The 20,345-nt window shown below is 40.3% G+C and overlaps 1 protein-coding gene across 2 annotated transcripts in view; it reads right to left on the bottom strand.

Moving 5' to 3' along the window:
• The window catches only part of NPHP1 (nephrocystin 1), a 56,265-nt gene that overhangs the window by 14,646 nt on the left and 21,274 nt on the right, over nt 1-20,345 (bottom strand). For both annotated transcript variants that reach the window (XM_072140717.1, XM_072140718.1), the window contains exons 9-17: nt 19,703-19,754; nt 19,511-19,595; nt 19,295-19,389; nt 18,660-18,788; nt 17,283-17,357; nt 14,323-14,433; nt 12,888-12,970; nt 8,960-9,036; nt 8,618-8,717 (exon numbers count right to left, since the gene is read on the bottom strand). In XM_072140717.1, the coding sequence (XP_071996818.1) occupies nt 8,618-8,717; nt 8,960-9,036; nt 12,888-12,970; nt 14,323-14,433; nt 17,283-17,357; nt 18,660-18,788; nt 19,295-19,389; nt 19,511-19,595; nt 19,703-19,754 (807 nt within the window). The remainder of the gene's footprint in view (nt 1-8,617; nt 8,718-8,959; nt 9,037-12,887; nt 12,971-14,322; nt 14,434-17,282; nt 17,358-18,659; nt 18,789-19,294; nt 19,390-19,510; nt 19,596-19,702; nt 19,755-20,345) is intronic.

Here is a 20,345-nt window from a genome sequence, read left to right as displayed (position 1 = left end):
GATGGCTTGAGTGCCCACAGAAAGGGCTCTGAGTGCCACCTCTGGCACTGGTGCCATAGGTTCGCCATCACTGCCCTATCACATCCTGGAAAACTTTGCATATTTTCTTAGACAGCTATAACTCAGCCCAGAGGTGGATAAAAGGACTTTAATTCTTAAGTATGTAAAACACTTAGATTAAGCTAAATTAAATTTAGTGGCTATGCATACAAATGGTAATATGTGTTATTATTAGAGATGAGCGAGCATACTCGTCCGAGCTTGATGCTCGTTCGAGTATTAGCGAACTCGAAACGGCTCGTTGCTTGAACGAGTATTTAGCCCGCTCGAGAACTGCTCGAGTCAATGCAAATTGTCTTATCAGAAGACATTATTTCTCAATAAAATGACACATTGAAAAATGCTTGAGTCTGGGGGGCGTGTCCTGCTGCGCATGGAGACGGACGTGTAAGCCCGCAGCTCCGGAGCCCAGCGGTTGTATAGCGGCACATCGCGACCACAGAGCACCTCAAAGCACTCCAAAAGATTTCGGGTAACCTGCACAATACCCAGGAGACATGGCCAAGGGGAAACTTAAGAAAAGGAGCCCGTTAAAGCTTACTAAGTTTTTTCCCGCCACGGAGCAAAGCCAAGATGGCGCCGCGCACACGGAGCAAACAGAGCAGGAAGTTGAAGTAAGTGAAGAGGTAGCAGCCACGCCAGCCTTATCCAAAAATGATTTATTACTGGAGGAGCCTTTACTGTCACTGGAGTCCTCGGGCAGCAGTCAAGCATCCTCCCCTGCCACTTGCAGAGGCCAAGAGTCGGCAATCGATGCGGCTATACCGGTGACACCTACACCGGCTCTAATAGATACTCCTCAGAGAGGACCCACTAGCAATGAACACAGAGCCAATGCAGGTACGTGGGACCTCGTATCTAATTCAGTGCCTTCTATAACACTATATAACAGTGCAACGGACTCTACTCCGGTCACAATAGCAGCGATGAAACTTATGCTAGCAGAACTGCAATTGAATATCACTAAAGAACTCCAACAGTCATTGCATGCTGTCAGAGCAGAAATATCCTCATTAGGGGACAGAACATCTCATATAGAGAATAAAATGACTGAAATAACATCAGCCCACAATGACATGGCTGACGTCACTATCTCAATGGAGGAACAACTGCAAGCTATGCAGGCCAAGCTGGCACATATGGAGGATAGGTCGCGTAGAAACAACCTCCGCTTCAGGGGAATCCCTGAGTCAGTTAAAACTGATGACCTAACAGAGTACCTGACAGATTATTTTTCATTGCTTCTGCCGCAGGCATCACAAACTGACCTTATAATCGACAGAGCCCATAGGCTACCTAAGCCAAAGCACTTGGCAGGAGATGTTCCGCGGGATGTTATAGCGCAAATCCATTTTTATCATATCAAGGAAAAAATAGCAATGGCAGCTCGTTCTCAACCCTCCTTATCACCTCGATTTAAGGACATTTCTGTTTATGCCGACCTCTCTGCGGCTACATTGTCCAAACGCCGAGCCTTTCAACAAAGCACAGCTATTTTTAGGGCGCATGGCATTCAGTACCGGTGGGGTTTCCCGGTTAAGCTGCTGATCAACAAGAATGGTACAAAACTGATGGCTAATTCTCCAGAAGAAGCTCTACATTTATGTAAGAAGTGGAATCTAACTGAGGAAGAAGTGGAGGCTCACCCTCCAAAACGACCATCTCCATCGCGTATCCAGGAGGAATGGAGCACAATCGCCCATAGAAAGAAGAGGGCTACTTGACTGGAAGGACTTTGCCTTATTTACTCCATCTGCAAAGGACAAGCCTCGTTTTGCAGGTTATATATGTGGTCTCACTAGTAATGTTAAAATGTCGACCGCTGTGGACACGTTTTATCCGGTCTTCAGAGATCTGGAACCCGAATGATCATTTGCACTCTTTCGTTTTGGTTTTTTATTGTTGACATGGTAAAGTATTTACCTAGTTTAGTTGTTATCCCTTTGGTTTATGGTCATCAAGGTATGCAAGTAGTGAGAGATCCTAGGTGTTACTGCAGGAATAGAGATGCGAGTCTAGTCCGGGGGACTCTGCATCTTCTGATAGTACCACTGCAACAGTGTAAGAAATTACTATATAATAAGTAAGATGGTACTCAAATTCTTATCACTTAACGTGAAAGGTCTAAATTCCCCATACAAAAGATCCCTATTGTGGGAGACAGTAAAAAAGCACCATAACGATATATTGTGTCTACAAGAGACGCATCTTAATCAGAATGATGGTTTCCGCCTTAAAAACAAGAACTTCCCCATCATACATCAGGCCCCAGCTATAGGTAAAAAAGGAGGGGTAGCTATAGCCATTAGAGATTCTATAGCATTCCAACTACAAGAGTCCCTATCGGACGAGAAAGGGCGGTTTGTAGCAATTATTTGTTTAATCAATAAACAACAATATACCATTGTGTCAGTTTATGGGCCTAATAATAAGCAACACACATTCATTAAGAAGCTCCTAAATAAGGTTAATAGGATTAAAAAAGGTTATTTAATTATGGCTGGGGATTTTAACCAATCACTATGGCCATCAATGGATTCCACATCTGCCAGCAGAGTGCCAGAACCGACGCCATATGCTCAAACTATATTCCAGAATGAACTATATGATGTCTGGAGGACAAGAAATCCTACTGAAAGGGATTTCACCTTCTTTTCTAATTCACATAAAGTGTATACCAGAATAGATTATTTCTTAATAGACAAATGGGTTTTACCACTAGTAGATAAAACCTCTATAGGGGTTATATCCTGGTCTGACCACGCTCCTGTAGAATTAACTGTAAGGGAAGAATTTACTACCCCAACCAACAGAGTGTGGCGTATCAACAATTATATACTCCACCACCCTGAGTATGGCGTAGCATCTGAGAAAGAGGTGGAAGATTATTTTAGAATAAATGATGATGGAGCAGTGGATGACCCCACCCTTTGGTGCGCGCACAAAGCTACTATAAGGGGGCACTATATAAAACAAGCATCCCACGCTAAGAAAGTTCACACAGAAAAAGAGAACAGATTAATGTCTCAACTGGCAGAATTGCACAGACTTAATAAACAAAATTATACCCCAGACAGAGCAACAGAAATTAACACAATTGGGAGCCAACTTAGAGAAATGAACGCTCATAAATATGAATTTGCTCTGAGGAAACTTAAAATGTCATACTACTGGCTTGGGAACAGACCTGGCGCTCTGTTGGCAAGATGTTTAAAAGCTAGAGCAGCTAAGTCCCGAATCCCTTTCATTTATAACAAGCAAAAAGTCCGCATTACGGATCCACAAGGTATCACGGACGTATTTGCAGAATACTATGGGGATCTGTATAATTTAACCACTGACTCACAAACGCCACAGCCTGTGGAGAGCGATATCCATAGGTTTTTAGAACGGCTAAATTTACCTAGCTTTTCAATAGACGAAGCCAATACATTGGCATCCTCCTTTACAGCTGAAGAAGTGTTAAAAGCCATATCCTCACTTAAAAGCAATAAAGCTCCTGGGCCTGACGGCTTCTCTAATGAATATTATAAATATCACAAGGATAAACTAGCCCCATACTTAGTAAAGATATTTAATAGCTTTATGAACAAAGGCATTATCCCCAATGAAATGCTTCAGGCGTTAGTAATAACCCTGCCAAAACCAGGGAAACCCCCCGATTCTCCTGCTAACTTTCGACCCATTTCCCTATTAAACACTGACCTTAAGTTATATGCGACAGTAATAGCTGGTAGACTAGCGGACTTGCTCCCACGGGTTGTGGCAAAGGACCAAGTAGGTTTTATAAAGGGAAGACAGACAGTGGATGGCACAAGAATACTTATCGATTTGATATCTCTTGCTGAGACCCGTCGGACGCCTTCTCTGCTCCTCACGGTGGATGCGGAGAAGGCGTTCGACAGGGTACATTGGGGTTATTTGGGCCAGACACTTAATAAATTTGGGATAGTGGGTCCGTTCCACAAAGCGATAATGGCCTTGTACTCCCAGCCATCAGCCAGAGTGTATTCTTCCGGGATTCTGTTGCAGCCATTTGCGATCACTAATGGTACAAGGCAGGGGTGCCCCTTGTCCCCGATGATATTTGCCCTGGTAATGGAACCGTTTGCTCAAGCTATTAGACAGTCAGCGGGCATAAGGGGCATACAGGTGGGTGATAGGGATCACAAAATCGGCCTCTTCGCTGATGACGTAGTATTTTGCATTACTGACCCTGAACGATCACTCAAAGGGGTTATGAATATAGTATCGCAATTTAGCAAAATTAGCTACTATAAAATCAACCCAACTAAGTCGCTTATACTAGATATGGGGATTCCCTCTCCAGTGAAGGAAAACATTAAGGAATCCTACCCGTTCCAGTGGGCAGCGGGAGAGGTCTCCTACTTGGGTATCAAATTGACTTATCCCATAAATAATATGTTCTCAGCCAATTATATTCCACTGATCCCATCTCTATCGAAGGAACTTCATTCATTCTCCAATTTACCTATATCATGGTTAGGGAGAGTCTCGACCATAAAGATGATGATACTTCCTAAGATACTTTGTTGTTTTAGGAATGTGCCAATCTATGTACCTAAACACTATCTTCGAAGACTCCAAACGTTACTAACGTCATTTATGTGGAAAGGGCAAAAAGCTAGAATTAAAATGCCAATTCTGTTCCCACCAATAGGTGAAGGAGGTTTGGGGTGCCCGAATGTGGAGAAATATTATGAAGCGGTAGTAGCAGATCAATTACAAGTGTGGTGGAATGGAGACTCTGATAAATTATGGGTAGATATTGAACAGAATATAGCAGGGGTATCGTCATTACACTCTCTTTTATGGGCGTCAAGATTTACATACAAGCTAACCACGTGTGTAACCCCCTCCTATGACTGCTGCGCTCACAATTTGGAAACATGTATTGTCCAGACCCAATTTAGTCCCATTGAAACTAAGTGAAATGCCTATGTCAGTAATGGATGCAATAATCCCAAGCACCAATTATGCAAATTGGGTTGTAAATGGGATAAGTGAGGCCAGGCATTTATTTAGGGAAAATGTCTTAAAGTCATTTAATGACTTGATAAAGGAGTTTAATTTACCCAAGGAGGACTTTTATAAGTACCTGCAGATACGCCACTTTTTGCAAAATTATAAACCAAGTGGCCAAAAGGAGGTCTCTAAATATGCTAGGCACTTCATGTCTCCCAATAATTCTAAAGGAATCTCTAATACATACTCTGCGCTTATAGCGGAAGGAAAATTAAACAAACTCCCATGTCAAGTAAAGTGGGAGGAGGAACTGAATAGCACATTCTCTAGTGATCAATGGAACATGGCACTGCAGATGAGCCATAAATCCTCACATTGCATAAACCACCTAGAAGTTTCAAGGAAGCTACTTTACAGATGGTATTACACACCGTATAGATTATCCAAAATTTTCCCATCCGCGTCAGCTAAATGTTGGAGATGTAGTTCGGAGACTGGTTCTCTGTTGCATATATGGTGGTCGTGTAAGGTACTGACTCCCTACTGGAAGGAGATTCTTCTTTTAATAACAAAGGTTTTAAGGTACTCTCCTCCATGGGGGGCCCATGTAGCGTTACTTTCTCTGGGCCTAGAAGCACTAAATAAACATGAAAGAGCTATAATATTTCAAATACTTACTGTAGCTAGAATAAGCTTAGCTAGAGTATGGAAATCAGTGGAGGTACCGGCTCTCCCAGCAATAATTAACGAGATCCAATATAACTGCATTTTAGAACAACTTATCTCTAAGAGAACAGGCTCATTAACAGCTTTTGCCAAGAGATGGGATAAGTGGATTGACTATAAGGGGCTGACATAGGCATTTACAAATATTAACTGCTAAGTGTGATAAATGTGTTATCTGATAATTGTGTACATTACGATAAGCAAACAGTATGCACCAACGGATTAAAGAATACATGCATATTCTGACTAAATTTCCATTATAACTTGATACCAGCGATGACCAAGGTTCAAAGTTATGTTTATAACCTCTCCTTTTATGTAACTTGTCCAATGGTTATGTTTACCCTACCCCCACCCTTAGCCTACCCTATATGTTGTAAGAATTCAGGATATGGCGTCTGTACAGGAGCTATGCACAGATGTATGTATTAACTATGCTTAAACTCAATAAAAAATTTGTTTAAAAAAAAAAATGCTTGAGTCTCCCATTGACTTCAATGGGGCTCGTTATTCGAAACGAGCACTCGAGCATCGGCAAAAGGTTGTCTCGAATAACGAGCACTCGAGCATTTTAGTGTTCGCTCATCTCTAGTTATTATCCATCAATGCAGACAGTTACCCAATAAAAGCACTTATCCTATATCCATGCATATAGCGATAGCAAACTTATAACACATGGGAAGGGCTCATCTGAACCTAACCAAATTTCTAACAACAAATCTTTTACTGAATTTACTGAAATATTCTCTTCAATGGATACCCAGTTCTCATTCCTTGTCTCTTCTCATATCACTTTTAACTGGGTCTAATAAACAGGCTTAACTATATGCCTCAATGTTTGGTCAGCCTGCTGCTCCCCAATCTCTTGAAGTGTATACAGGCAGTCCCTGGGTTATGTACAAGATAGGGTCCGGAGGTTTGTTCTTAAGATGAATTTGTATGCAAGTCGAAACTGTATATTTTATAATTGTAGATCCAGACAAAAAAAATTTTGGCCCCAGTGACAATTGGAGTTTAAACATTTTTTGCTGTAATGAGACCAAGGATTATCAATAAATCTTCATTACAGACACCTTACAGCTGATCATTGCAGCCTAGGACTATAGTAAAGCATTCAGAAAGCTTCACCAGAGGTCAGAGGGTCTGTCTGTAACTATATCTGTACTATATTTCTAGCTATTCTCAATGTTTTATTTGATGACACCAACGGTTCAAACATTGTTATATGCTGGAAATAATCTTCCTAGGCCAGGCCAAGGGAATACAAGGGAAAACATAAAGAATAATTGGTAATAAAAATGTTTTAACAAATTCTATTTTTGAAGCAGCTTCAAAGATATTCCTTACAGCCTATTGGTGTTTTCTTCAATGCTTGGCAGCAACTAACTATTATTTAATTTAATTGTGATATCTATTGAGGAACCCATTTCAATTCCCAAACATGTAAAACCTTCTTGTGTTGATATAAAAGGAAAGTCAGATTTTAACTTGGATCAGTACAACCATATGGATATAAACGCCTGTGTTTTAATAGACTTTAAAAAATTAAAACCTTCACAATTTTGCCATATTCTGACGGCAATAACTTTTTCATACTACATTGTACGGGGCTGTGTTTTTTTGCAGAACAAGCCAATGACCTAATTTTGGAAACTGTAAAACCCTTTCCAGGTAATGTTTTCCATTACAGGGTTCACCAACAGGTTAAATTATATTAATATTTTGATAGATCTGGACTTTTGGGATGCAGCAATACTTAACATGTTTATGACGCCCAATAACTCCATGATCCTTGCCAAAATGGTGCATGTGCCACTGGCTCTATTTTCCTGCCAAGGACATATCTCATACGTCCTCACAGGATGGCACCTCTGTGGCCAAGAATGTAGAAAAGAAGCGAGAAAATTGGAGCAGCACTTGTGTAGATCAGTAACGGGTGCTAGTCTTCAAAAGCTGCTGATCAAGAGGCATCAAATATCACCAGAAAAATACAGTAGCGAAGCAGCACTCCTTAAAAAAGTATTTCTTTATTCCACCATCATAAAAAAGCGATGTTTCACCCTCTCTATGAAGGCATTATGAAGCTTGAGAATTGGTAGAATAAAGAAATACGTTTTTAAGGAGTGCTGCTTCGCTACTACATTTTTCTGGTGGTCTATGGCCAAGGATGTATGAGCTACATCCTGGATTCTAGAAGCACCTAGAACCTCAGGGTTTTTTTTCCCCTGAAAATCATACCCATGCTCCATGAACTGCACCTATTTCAGGGATTGTACGCCTGTTATCAGTATGCCTAAATCTATCTGAGATAAATCTGGTTCAATGTCTCATTCTCATTCTTCACCCAGACTCTCTCATTGGTTCAGAAGGAGGCGGACTACCTAGTGTTAAGCGGGTGAACAGGACATGTTGTTTTACATTTTCCCTAGCTTCTGATTTTTGGACTAATATAGCGAGTATAATGAATATTAGCTATGTAGGCTAACAAAAACCATTAAGTTTGGATTTATTGTAATGTCTTCACATGAACCCAGAATAAGCACAACACATCTTCCAGGCAGCATGCTATGCATGCAGTATTGAAAACTTGGTGCAGCTGTTGGCTAATAAAATGAAATCAGTTAGTTGTGGCTATTACACAACCATTTGAGGTGAGCACCCACCTGCAATTATTACTTGCAAAACCTTAATAATACCTCTACATATAAAATAGATGGAACTTTGTGAAGTTGCCGTGTGAATGTAGCCCTATGTAGTATGCATGCCTACTGTGTGCTAGTGTATATAAACAAACACTGGGGCGTCTATAATAAAGGACCCTACTGTGCACTACTCACGCACTTACTTCAACATTTCTCTTCGTCTCCTATTCAGTGATCTTATTTTCACTAGTAACCGGGGTTGTCTTCTCTGTGTTATCATCTGATGGAAGACGCCACTAGTTGCTAGGGAGTAAAATATTTGGTTATTTATATATTGTCAGCAGGGAACACACCTATAGGACTAGTTTCTGCAAATTTGAATCCCCTTTTATTATTATATGGTGAATTCATGGAGAAGTAGTAAAAAAAAATTCTCTTTAGATGTCTTCCATTGACAGCACATTTTAAATAAAACCAAAGCTTTTCAATAATATTCATGTATAGAGACTTGTATGAAAAGTTCTGGTAATACCGTCATCACTTACCCCGTCGTGAAATAGATGGATCAACTTCTACTCCTCGTTCATATGGAGTTCCTCCATTTAATGTCAATTCATATGTCCTATAGAGAAAATTAAGAGAAACATCTATGCAGAATTCTTAAACCATATCTCTTACACATATCTCTTAAACCAAAAACTATACTCTCTTTGTAGCAACTATATTAGCTTTCACATTTCTAACAACTCATGGTTCATCACATTTCTAGATCTTATGTGGTGCTGTCATCTGCATAAAGAAACACCCCCTGTGCAGGTTTATGCAAAGATAAATGCTTCATATTTCATCCATTGGCTTGAAGGTCTACAAACCTAAATAGACTGGCAGAGAAAACTAAGGGAATGTTCACACAAGAAGATTTTGATGCAGAAGAATCAGCCCCAAAATCTACCCCACATATGCTTCAATAACTGTCTACTATCTTCAGAATCTACACTTAACTCCCAGTTAAATCAATGGGAGAAGAAAATCTAAAACCAAATCCATACCATTTTTTTTGATCTTCAAGTAAACATAAACTAGCAATACAGAATGCAATGTATAGGTTGGGTGTAGGAGTGTAACTACAGCAGCCATAGCAGCTGTTATGGGGCCCGCAATGTCAGGGGGTCCCGAGTTACTGACCTGATACACTAAAGAATGGAGCATGTGCCCCATTATATACATATTATTCTGCACATTGTTAAGTATAATATGTATATAACACTGTACATCTATCACAGTGCACATCATGAATCAGCAGCTCAGATATGCAATGTTGGGGGAGAGGGGAAGACAACAGAATGACTAGGGATATGTAATTCCAGTTGAACAAATTTCAACTTTTCCAAACTTCTGCAAGCCTATGGTCACCACACTACTATGATCAGACACCACTCATATCCAGCACATTCCTCCAGGACATTTAATGGGTTGTTAAACAATCATAAAACATAATGGTTATAGAGTACGGATCTACTGTACAGAATAGGCAGGGCATCACCGGTAATGAATAAGTAGCCAGACATGGAGAGAGCTTTCACTTAGCTTACAGACAATGAGCTTCTTAGAATTTCCTGTATATTCTACTTTACAATCATATAAAATTATATGACTTCGGGATTACAGGTCATAAATATTCTGAGCAGCACCTTCAGAAATCTCCAATGACTTTCCAATGGTCACATTACATCATGTTCCTGGACGCCTTCTATAATTGTTTAAGTATAACTTGTTCCCATTCATTATATTGTCCCATCTAATAATCACCTTTTTTACACCTCTGTTTTTGTTACTAATGATTTCTAACAAAATACTTTGCACTTAACAACAATATTAAAGAGCAAACGTAATAAAACACGGGTTACTTAAACTTTCTTTGTATATTGACAAGTAAGGACAAACTTAAAGGAAATCTACCAACAAGCCTGGTAAACCTTGGACACTTACTCATAGATCCAGGCACTCTAATGTCACAATATGCTGGACCGTAGTCTTAAAATTGGTTATAAAACTGGAAAAAAGGAACAATAGACCCAGGCACTGTAACTGTGGTAATCTTATATTTGTTACCCATGGCCTCCTTCCTTCTAAAATCAATTTTTAATATTATGCCAATGATGGTGCCATTACCAGAGCCCCTCTGTGCTCCTTCACTGGCTATTACACCATCTCCCCCTTCCCCTCTGCAGCCTGTGAAACTACAGCATAGATGCATGGAGAGTCTCTAGTAACTACCCAAGAAGCCCTTCCTCTTATATTTGTTTTATCCATGGCCTTCTTCCTTCTAAGATTAACTTTTAAAATTATGCTAATGAGCACAAAGGGCTCTAGTGGTGCCAACAGAGCCAAGTCATGCTGTAATTTCACAAGCTACAGATTGGGAGGAAGTATGAGGGAGCAGAGAGGAAGGGGTGACAGTGTAACAGACCGTAAAGCTGGAGCATTGAGGGGCTCTGGTAAAAGTTGATCTTAGAAGGGAGGAGGCCATGGACAACAAATATAAAAATATTACCACAGTCACAGTGCATGGAACAATGGGTAAGTATCCCTGGCTTATCATGCTGGGTTTTTTATTTCATTTCATGGGGTTATAGATGGAGACCAAATCAGTTATGGCTGTAACATAACAGATGGAGTTATACCCACCCCTCTTAATTCTTCCCCAGAGGCACCACAAGGCTACGTCACCAACTACCACTAAGGCTACATTCACACGATGTATGCCCGCCGTACCGTAGTACGGGCATACATCGGCGCTGCGGAGAGGAGCAGGGGATGAGCGCTGCTCACCCCCGCCCCTCTCCATAGGGAGAAACAGTGCACGGCGCCGTAATACGGGAAAAGATAGGACATGTCCTATCTTTTCCCGTGCCACGGAGCGGTACGGTGCCGCACCGTACCGCTCCCGTATAGGGCCGTGAGCTCATAGAAGTGTATGGGGGACGTATATCGGCCGTATATATACGTCGGCTGTATATACGTTCCCCATACATGTGTGTGAATGTAGCCTAAGCATGGAAGTCATCTGCCACAACAACATGGACTAGTGAGAAGAACTGAAGGCGCCAGGAGAAATAAGCCTGGCTCTATCTGTTATAACATAGACATCCCTGCAACAAGGGAAAGTTTTGTTTTCCCCAGAAAATCCCTTTAAAGGGGTCTTCCAAAAATTTGATTGATGAACGATGATTAATGATTATTGAGGGTCTGACTTCCAGACACTGCATCAATTAACCATTCCAGCCTAACAAAACACAGATAACAAAACCAAGTGCGGTGGGCCCCTTTGCGCTGGGCAGGGGATGTAACTGCTCAACCCTAAATAGTGATTATTGCTTGGCTGGAAATGCGGATTAATGTGGGTAGCAGATTAGTCAATCTAAGTTCACAGACCTGTTCCAGAAAGAATAACAGATTGACTGCCTACATGACTGATTTCAGACGTCATAACGCTGTCTTATTGTGGTGGGACAGCGAATACTAAATTCATGCCATTTGTTAATAAAGGCCAAGAAAAAACATAGTCCATCTATTTACTAATGATAATCATAATTACAAAGACATAGGCCCACATTTATCAACACTTGTGCCGCTTGTACTGTGTGCAGTTTGCCTGTGAAGGCATCAAGTCTTCAGTAATCTGGCGCTCCTGCTCTGCTCAAGAAGTGTGCACCATTGTTTTGGTGCACTTTGTTAATGCTGCAGAATTGTGGTGCAGACAGAATTGTGCCGCACATCAGTTATAAATGTTATAAATGTGGTGGAAACTCTGAGTAAGCAGTAACAGCCCCTTTAGGTGCATATTTTTTCTTATAGGTCCCAGTGCAGCCGCAACACAAAACTGGAGCAGGCACAGGGAATTCTCTGCCGCAGGAGGTTGTTATGGTGGACTCTATGTACATGTTCAAGAGAGGCCTGGATGCCTTTCTGGAGAGGAACATATCACCGGTAATGGGAAAAACATTTGTTTAATACTTAATGGTTGGACTTGATGGACATTTCCAATCTTTTTCCAACCCTATATACTATGATAATCTTAAGACCCTTGTGCATCTTAGGAGGCAAAGTCTAGCATGTAACCTACACAAATAAGAACTGTTTAATAAATACGAGGCTAGTTCCCAATAGTTGCTTTTGGTGTAATCTCTTCAACCAACGCGCGGTGGCTTAGTGGTTAGCATTACAGCCTTGCATCACTGGGGACCTGGGTTCAAGTCCCAGGGTCAACATCTGCAAAGAGTTTCTATGTTCTCTCCGTGTTTGTGTGGGTTTATTCCAGGTCCTCCGGTTTCCACCCATACTCCAAAACATACTGGTAGGTTGATTAGATTGTGACATTGGGGACAGGGAACGATTTGACAAGCTCTGTGCAGCGCTGCGTAATCTGTGTGTGCTATATAAATAATGGAATTATAATTATTATTAACCCACCTGGTCGGTATTGGAATTCCATTCGCATCAAAGAGTTTTAGAAAAGTCCAACCACAGCTTAACTCTCCCCTCTCTCCTGTTGACTGTAAAGTAGAATTGGAACAAAATCAACTCTCATTTTACCTAAGTAATTTAGCTTTATATTCACAAGTATTTTTGCATATTGCCAATGTCCCAGGAAGTAAACAAATTACTGTAGGCTGCTATGGATTTATTTTAACCCCTTACTGCCAACTTCATCTAAGTATTTTTTCCCTCCCCTTTTTTGCAAATGTGATAACTTTTTGTTATTTTTCCTTGTACAGAGCTCTAAGAGGGCTTGTTTTCCATGGAAAAATTGCATTTCTTAGAGGCAGCATTTTATATCCCATGCTGTGAACTGGAAAGCAGCAAAAATTCCAAATGCGGTGAAAATATAAAAAAAAAAACGCATATGCGCCATTTGTCTTGTGGGTCCTGATTTTATGGTTGCCACTGTGTTCTCTAAAAGACACCTCCTCGTAATTCTTTTATTATGTTTTAATATATTTTTTAAAATTTCAATCTTTTGTAAAAAAAAAAAAAAAAATGTTTTGCCAATTTCTAGCACCAATCACTTTTTCATACTTGGGTGTAAGGGCCTGTTTAAAGTTTTGCCTGATGTTCTGACGTTTTTATGGTTACTATATGTTTATTTTGGAGACTATGGTTACAACCTTTTGATCACTTTATTTTATGTGTTGCAAAATTGCAAAAAAGTGCCAATTTGGACATTTCGGCATTATTTTTCCTTATGGGATTCACCGCCAAGAAAAATAGTTTTCACATTTTGAGAGATATTATCCATTTTGTGACACAGCAATACCCAACATGTATATGATTATGCTTGTTTATTTTTATTTTAGTTCTAGGAAACTGGTTGTGATTTGAACATCATGATTAGGTTTCTTTTTTACAGTTTTTAGGCCCCCTTGTGCACTTGAACTAAAGTTGGTCGAATAATGCTAAATGACAGGTCAGGTGGGGGAAGGGGACTGCCTTTCCTGCAGCAGATAAATGGAAGTGCCAGCACAGATCACAGTTGTTATCGTGGGTGTTTTCTGCATAATACAGAAAACACCCACCATGTATGAAGAGGACTCAGCCTGTGATGTACGGCACTGTGATTTACTGTTAGAGTATCTACATATGATGTACCTATGTTTTTGTATTAGAGGGGGGCCATAGGGATTGGTTAGGTATTAGATATCTTACACAAGCATCCTAACAGGAAGACATCTACAGTGTTTGAGTTGCTTCATTGGCTGGGAAGACACTAAAATCTATACATAGCAATCATCAAAATGTTTAGAGACACATAAAATTATAATGAGTGTAATATTAAAGTATTACATAACACCAGTGAAGTGTTACAGAACACCATTAGCAATATTTTCAATTAAATGTGATCACTTACGTTCCGAATATAGGTAACACCAACTTCAAAGAGGATGCCTATGTCAGGGGACTGACTGCTAGACCTCGCAAAACAGTCTCCATCCAGCACACTTGGCAGAATACCTGTGACCTAAACAAATAGAAATGGCACATCTTTTTCTTTGAATCAAATAAAGTTTTTATTGAAAACCAAACAATAGTTTTCCATTTTTTCCATTTGAACAGCATAAACAGTAAACCAAGAACATCCCAAAACCCCTCCCCCACCCTTCCCCTGCTTGGTGGTTGAAATGTCCATATAGCATGCATTCGCATATAGCTCACAACTGATGTCCTTCGTCTGGGAGTATAGATTTCGAGAGAAAGTCCATACAGGATATCCGTAGTTCTGGTAGACTACATATTTTACTCCATATAACTCAGAGCAAACAATATATATATTTATATACTGACATAAATCAAACAGTATTAGTAGAAGAACAGTTACTAAGAAATGGCACATCTTAATTCATATGAGGGTCACTGTCACGTAATTTACCCCATTAAGCTCCATCGGGCATGTTTTGTAATTTCCTTTCTAGAATTCCCTCTTTTATGTGAAATCTCTCCATGTTTACTGAAAGAAAAATGATCCTCCAAAGTCTTGTGAAAATAAGAAGAAGAGTCACATAGAAGCGTCACTTTCAGAGGCTGCAGAGGTAGTGTCACTTCATACACAGAAACATACACTGGAAACATGTTTTTTTGTGTCATGCCAAGGAAAAAAACATTTTAGATTGTATCAAACTTGTGGTTGTGCGGGTATAGAGCCAGAGATTTGGGCAAGTTGGAACTGTGAACAGCATTGCTGCCATTTATATGTCAGGAAAGAGCCAGAGAACAAGTTGCAACTGGGAATGGGTATGAAGAAGAGGTAAGTGTATGTGTGTGGCAGAGGGGTGTTCATGTGAATGTGTGTAGCAGATTTAGTTGTGTTCATGTGAATGTGTGTAGTAGGGATGAGTTTGTTCATGTGAATGTGTGTTCATGTGAATGTGTTTAACAGAGCTGAGTGTGTTCATGTGAATGTGTGTAACAGAGCTGAGTGTGTTCATGTGAATGTGTGTAACAGAGCTGAGTGTGTTCATGTGAATGTGTGTAACAGAGATGAGTGTGTTCATGTGAATGTGTGTAACAGAGCTGAGTGTGTTCATGTGAATGTGTGTAACAGAACTGAGTGTGTTCATGTGAATGTGTGTAACAGAGCTGAGTGTGTTCATGTGAATGTGTGTAACAGAGCTGAGTGTGTTCATGTGAATGTGTGTAACAGCGCTGAGTGTGTTCATGTGAATGTGTGTAACAGAGCTGAGTGTGTTCATGTGAATGTGTGTAACAGAACTGAGTGTGTTCATGTGAATGTGTGTAAAAGAGCTGAGTGTGTTCATGTGAATGTGTGTAACAGAGCTGAGTGTGTTCATGTGAATGTGTGTAACAGAGCTGAGTGTGTTTATGTGAATGTGTGTAACAGAACTGAGTGTGTTCATGTGAATGTGTGTAACAGAGCTGAGTGTGTTCATGTGATTGTGTGTAACAGAACTGAGTGTGTTCATGTGAATGTGTGTAACAGAGATGAGTGTGTTCATGTGAATGTGTGTAACAGAACTGAGTGTGTTAAAGTGAATGTGCGCAGCAGATCTACAGTATATCATGCCTCAAACAGTAGGTGAAGACTAGCTACTATAATGTCTCCCATACAGTGCACACAAAGAAGATGTCTCTTCTCTGATAATCTGATGGATCGCAGTTTAAACAGTGCATTCAAAGTGAGATTATACATTTTTTTAATGTGTGCAGAGTTCGACAACACTAGTCTCGTGCTGTGACAGATTAATCAATGTGATGAGGAATCTGTTGCAGTTTAAGACTGTCAAGTTCTGCTTTTATACCTGCTTTTAGCTGGTCTAACATGTGCGACACAATGGGGGGGGAATTCATGATTGCATCTGTGCCCTAAAATTATGTCTTTCAACAGCACAAATGTCTAAAACGGCTTCCGTCACATTTAGGCTATTAGACCATTATTTCTAAATAGTCCGATAAAGCAGGCGTGGCCTCTCAAAAGGGGGTGTTGTTTTGGAGAAAGGGGCGTGGTTATATGGAAATTAGCTCGTGCCTCAAAAAATCATGGCGGTTACACCAAAATGTGGTGACAGTTTAGACAAGCTAAAAGCAGGTCTAAAAGTAGAACTTGTCAGTCCGGATTCATTATCACAATAATACCAGTGGTGCCCATCTCTGCACTGTTGGAGCCTGAGACACATTAATGAATCTCCCCCAATGTGGCTAACCCTCCTTATTTTTTTGCCGCATGGACTATTTCCCTTCCGACCCTACCCCCTTTACGAAGACCACGCCCCTTTTTGGACAAAAAGAGAAATCTTATTTATTTTTTGAAACTTTTTAACTGTGAGAACTTGTAAACCACGTCAACCATATATATGAACTGTATAGTAACAACAGATGCTTTGAATTTCATTGACTTGATCATTGTGTACTTTGGGTGGCGCTGTAGAACCTGAGAAAGATTGCTGAATCGTACTCTCCCACTAGATGTTGAACGCTGTATGTAAAGTTAAAGTGAACCTGTCACCAGGAATGCTGATTTTAAAAATGTCTTTGTCAGAATTCTGAATATTGCCACTACTTTATGAAACTTTATTTCACATTACCTGAGGAGTCCTGGGAGGAGGGGGTCCAGCAGCCTGTGTCTCAGTCTCCTCTCCTCCACATTCATCCAGCTCCTTCCACCCCTCTTAATGTCATGTGCCTTGAGCAGGCAGGAGAGGGAGGGGGATGGAGTGAAGTAGAGGAGACTGAGACACAAACACAAACATCAATGGCAACTATCGTGATATATTATGGAAAGTCACTATGTTTTATCTCCAGTATGGTTTGTTGAATTGACAATACACTTCTATAGAAAACATATAGTACACTTACCCTGGGAGAAAATGTCCATGTCCTGTAGTTTTTAGGTAGCCACGTAGCCCTCACAGTATGAATATTGCTTAAGACCTAAAGGGTATAAAAATTCTGAATTATATAGAATATTCAAATGCATAATAATCATGGTAAAACTCATTTTTTGTATTGCATTTTTTGTAATCAGATCATGATATTGAAACTATTAGACAGGGTCTGTGTAACATATACTTTGAGGATTTACTTTCAACTATTCAACCCAATAAGTGTTTGATCACTTGCTCCACAGCTAGAAATATGAATGCCACTCATTCTGCTTCTGCTATTTTTTATAAAGACTCCAGGCCTGTTTGGCAACGTTGCTCTGTTGCACTGGGGGTCATCACATGCCGAGCATTAGGCGGGAGAAGTGACGGGAACGCCATACTTGGGGGGTGGCTGTGCATACTGGGGAGGTGGCCGTGCATACTTGGGGGGGGGGGGCTTTGCCGGTCTGTGCATACTTGGGGTGGAGGTCTGTGCATACTTTGGGGGAAGCTGTCATATTGGGGGGGGGGCGGTGGCTGTATTCGCTGGGAAGGCATGGCTCTGTACAGTGTTTATGGGGATCTGTATATAGGGGTTAGATTTTATTCAAACTGGTGACCGTATATGGAGTACTGTATATAACTTACTTTGTGAGTATGTATATGGAGACTATTAGAAATAAATTAGGGGGTGTTAAATTAGCTGGGTGTTAATTTGACTGTGAATTCAGCAGAGATAAACCATGGCTGGAAGAGATTGTAAAGCAGTCCTCTTCCTGACGGAGAAGTTCATCACCTGTAAGGTACTAGATACTAGATGTCACTAATGTCTGTGTCACTGACTACTAGTGTGTAAGGTAGCATCTTCAATTTTCACCTCAGGCAGAAAAAAATGCTAGAATCGGCCTTGCTTATGACATATATTTTGGATATGTAAAAATATACCATAAATAACAATAGCTTAAATGAAACTTATAGAGATTCATCAGCATTACTACCATGTTTAACCACAGCCACATTATATGGTATATGTGTCTATTGGGTGGGGTTGTAGCTCCTGTAGTAGTGAGTATGAATGATCACTACTACATTATTTTATATGGGATGCTTTATATGGTTATCCTGTCAGTCCCAAATACGTGAACTACCACATCACTATCACCCTGGGCTCAGACTAGGTAACTTTCCTGTGATCACTGGGGATCCTGTAGAAAAGAAAATACTTCTATGTCCTATGTTTTAATATGTAATGATGTAACTTCCTCAAATAAATCAAATCTCCAGTATCTACTAACAGATATTTAAGTTTATTTTCCAGTTCTAGTTTATTGGTATGTATACCAATGCTTACCTTATTAGAAATGCTTACCTTACTGCCATCAAATAGACAGAGTCGCACATGTCTGCTGAGAATCTGAATGCTAGCCCCAGGGAGAGGTATCATCTTACAGCTCCACAATGTCAAAAATACAGACACCCGTGCAGGCAGAGGCAGAATCTACAAGTACAACAGGAGGGCCCCACACAATGGTTCAGTAATAAAATAAAAAGCATTTAGTTTGCAGTGTTTTTGCACTAAGATTTTTTCATCATGCACTCATAAAGCGTAATTTCCATACTCCAGCTTTCTTTACATTCAGAGTTTTGGCCATGGGGCATTCCCAGGCACCACATTCCCATTCATGCGACCGTTGGGGGACGTATATACGGCCACAAGTTTGCGGCTGTACATACGTCCCCCCCATAGGCCAGCAATGGGCGCACGGAGCGGCACGGTGAAACACGTGTGTGGCACCGCACCGTACACGGGAAAAGATAGGACATGTCCAATCTTTCCCCCATGTAAGCGCGCCGTGTATCTCAATGGAGAGGGGAGAGGTCAACCCTCCTCCTCTCCATGGTGTCGGATGCATTTCTGCCCGGTCTAACATAACCAAAGCTTGCCTAGTTCATGATCCAATGTCACTAACATATGCCATAACAGTCACCTATTTTAAAACTTACCCCTTCTTTTTCTGATTCCCACAATAGATCCTTAAAACCCAGCTGTGATGAGGTGAGTTCAGGCTGAAGGTATCTCCCAGCTTTGCATTGATCTCCTATGGAACATTAACACAGAGAACTTGCCTTAGACTAAGCCTAATTTCGAATGGTATTATCAGATCATGAAATTATTCTTCACCAAGATGAACTACTAGAGAAGAATCACATTATTCCTACCATTCTCCAAGTGCTGTGATAAAGTTGATGTTCGGAACCCAGAAGGGACGGTCCCCATTGTGGCCAATGCTTCTGCAGCACTCATCTTTTATGGGAGAAAAATATGCAGAAATATGATCACAGTAGAATTTTATTAATTACAAAAGCTGAATACAAACGCCAAGTCTGTCACTATAATTCCATATCTCCTACCTCTTGGGTTTTCTTAGAAGTGCTCATCTGAGATATTGTATCTTCTGCAGGTCTGTTAAAATTGAAATTAAAAATCAAAAGACATTTGCTAAGAATTAAAACTATAGAATTCGACAATTCACCAATTGACTACTGCAAATAAACTAAAAAACAGAGCATGTGTGTCTTACAGACACACATATATATATATATATATATATATGTCCTTAATAATACTGGAGTCCTCAGAATATCTACCGAGCTGGTCCTGTTTATTTGTATATCAGGTAGGTTTAGATCTGATATAAGAAAAAGTAAGCATATGACTGAACTGTAAGAATTTAGATAAAAGTCTAGGAGTGTGTCTGATGACAAGCTTGTTGATGCTTTACAATGACAACCAGCAGAAATGTGAATTCAGCTCTGGGCTATAAAACAAGCTGAGGGCCATTAAACACTGAGGTTAATAAATTATGCATCTTAAAATAAATATGGATTGTAAGACATTTTGGATTCTAAGGACCATATAAAATAAGGGCAGTAGAACAGAGTAAGATTATAGCTAAATTTCCTGAAGCTTGCACCAGTCACCAATCAGCAGGAAATGCGCAGGCCTTTACTGTGAATGACTTAAGCAAATCTGCGGCCACAGGACATCACTAGG

This window comes from Engystomops pustulosus, chromosome 3 (genome assembly GCF_040894005.1).
Source record: "Engystomops pustulosus chromosome 3, aEngPut4.maternal, whole genome shotgun sequence".
In the NCBI taxonomy this organism is placed as follows: Eukaryota; Metazoa; Chordata; class Amphibia; order Anura; family Leptodactylidae; genus Engystomops; species Engystomops pustulosus.
This window is presented reverse-complemented; position numbering and strand designations above follow the sequence as displayed.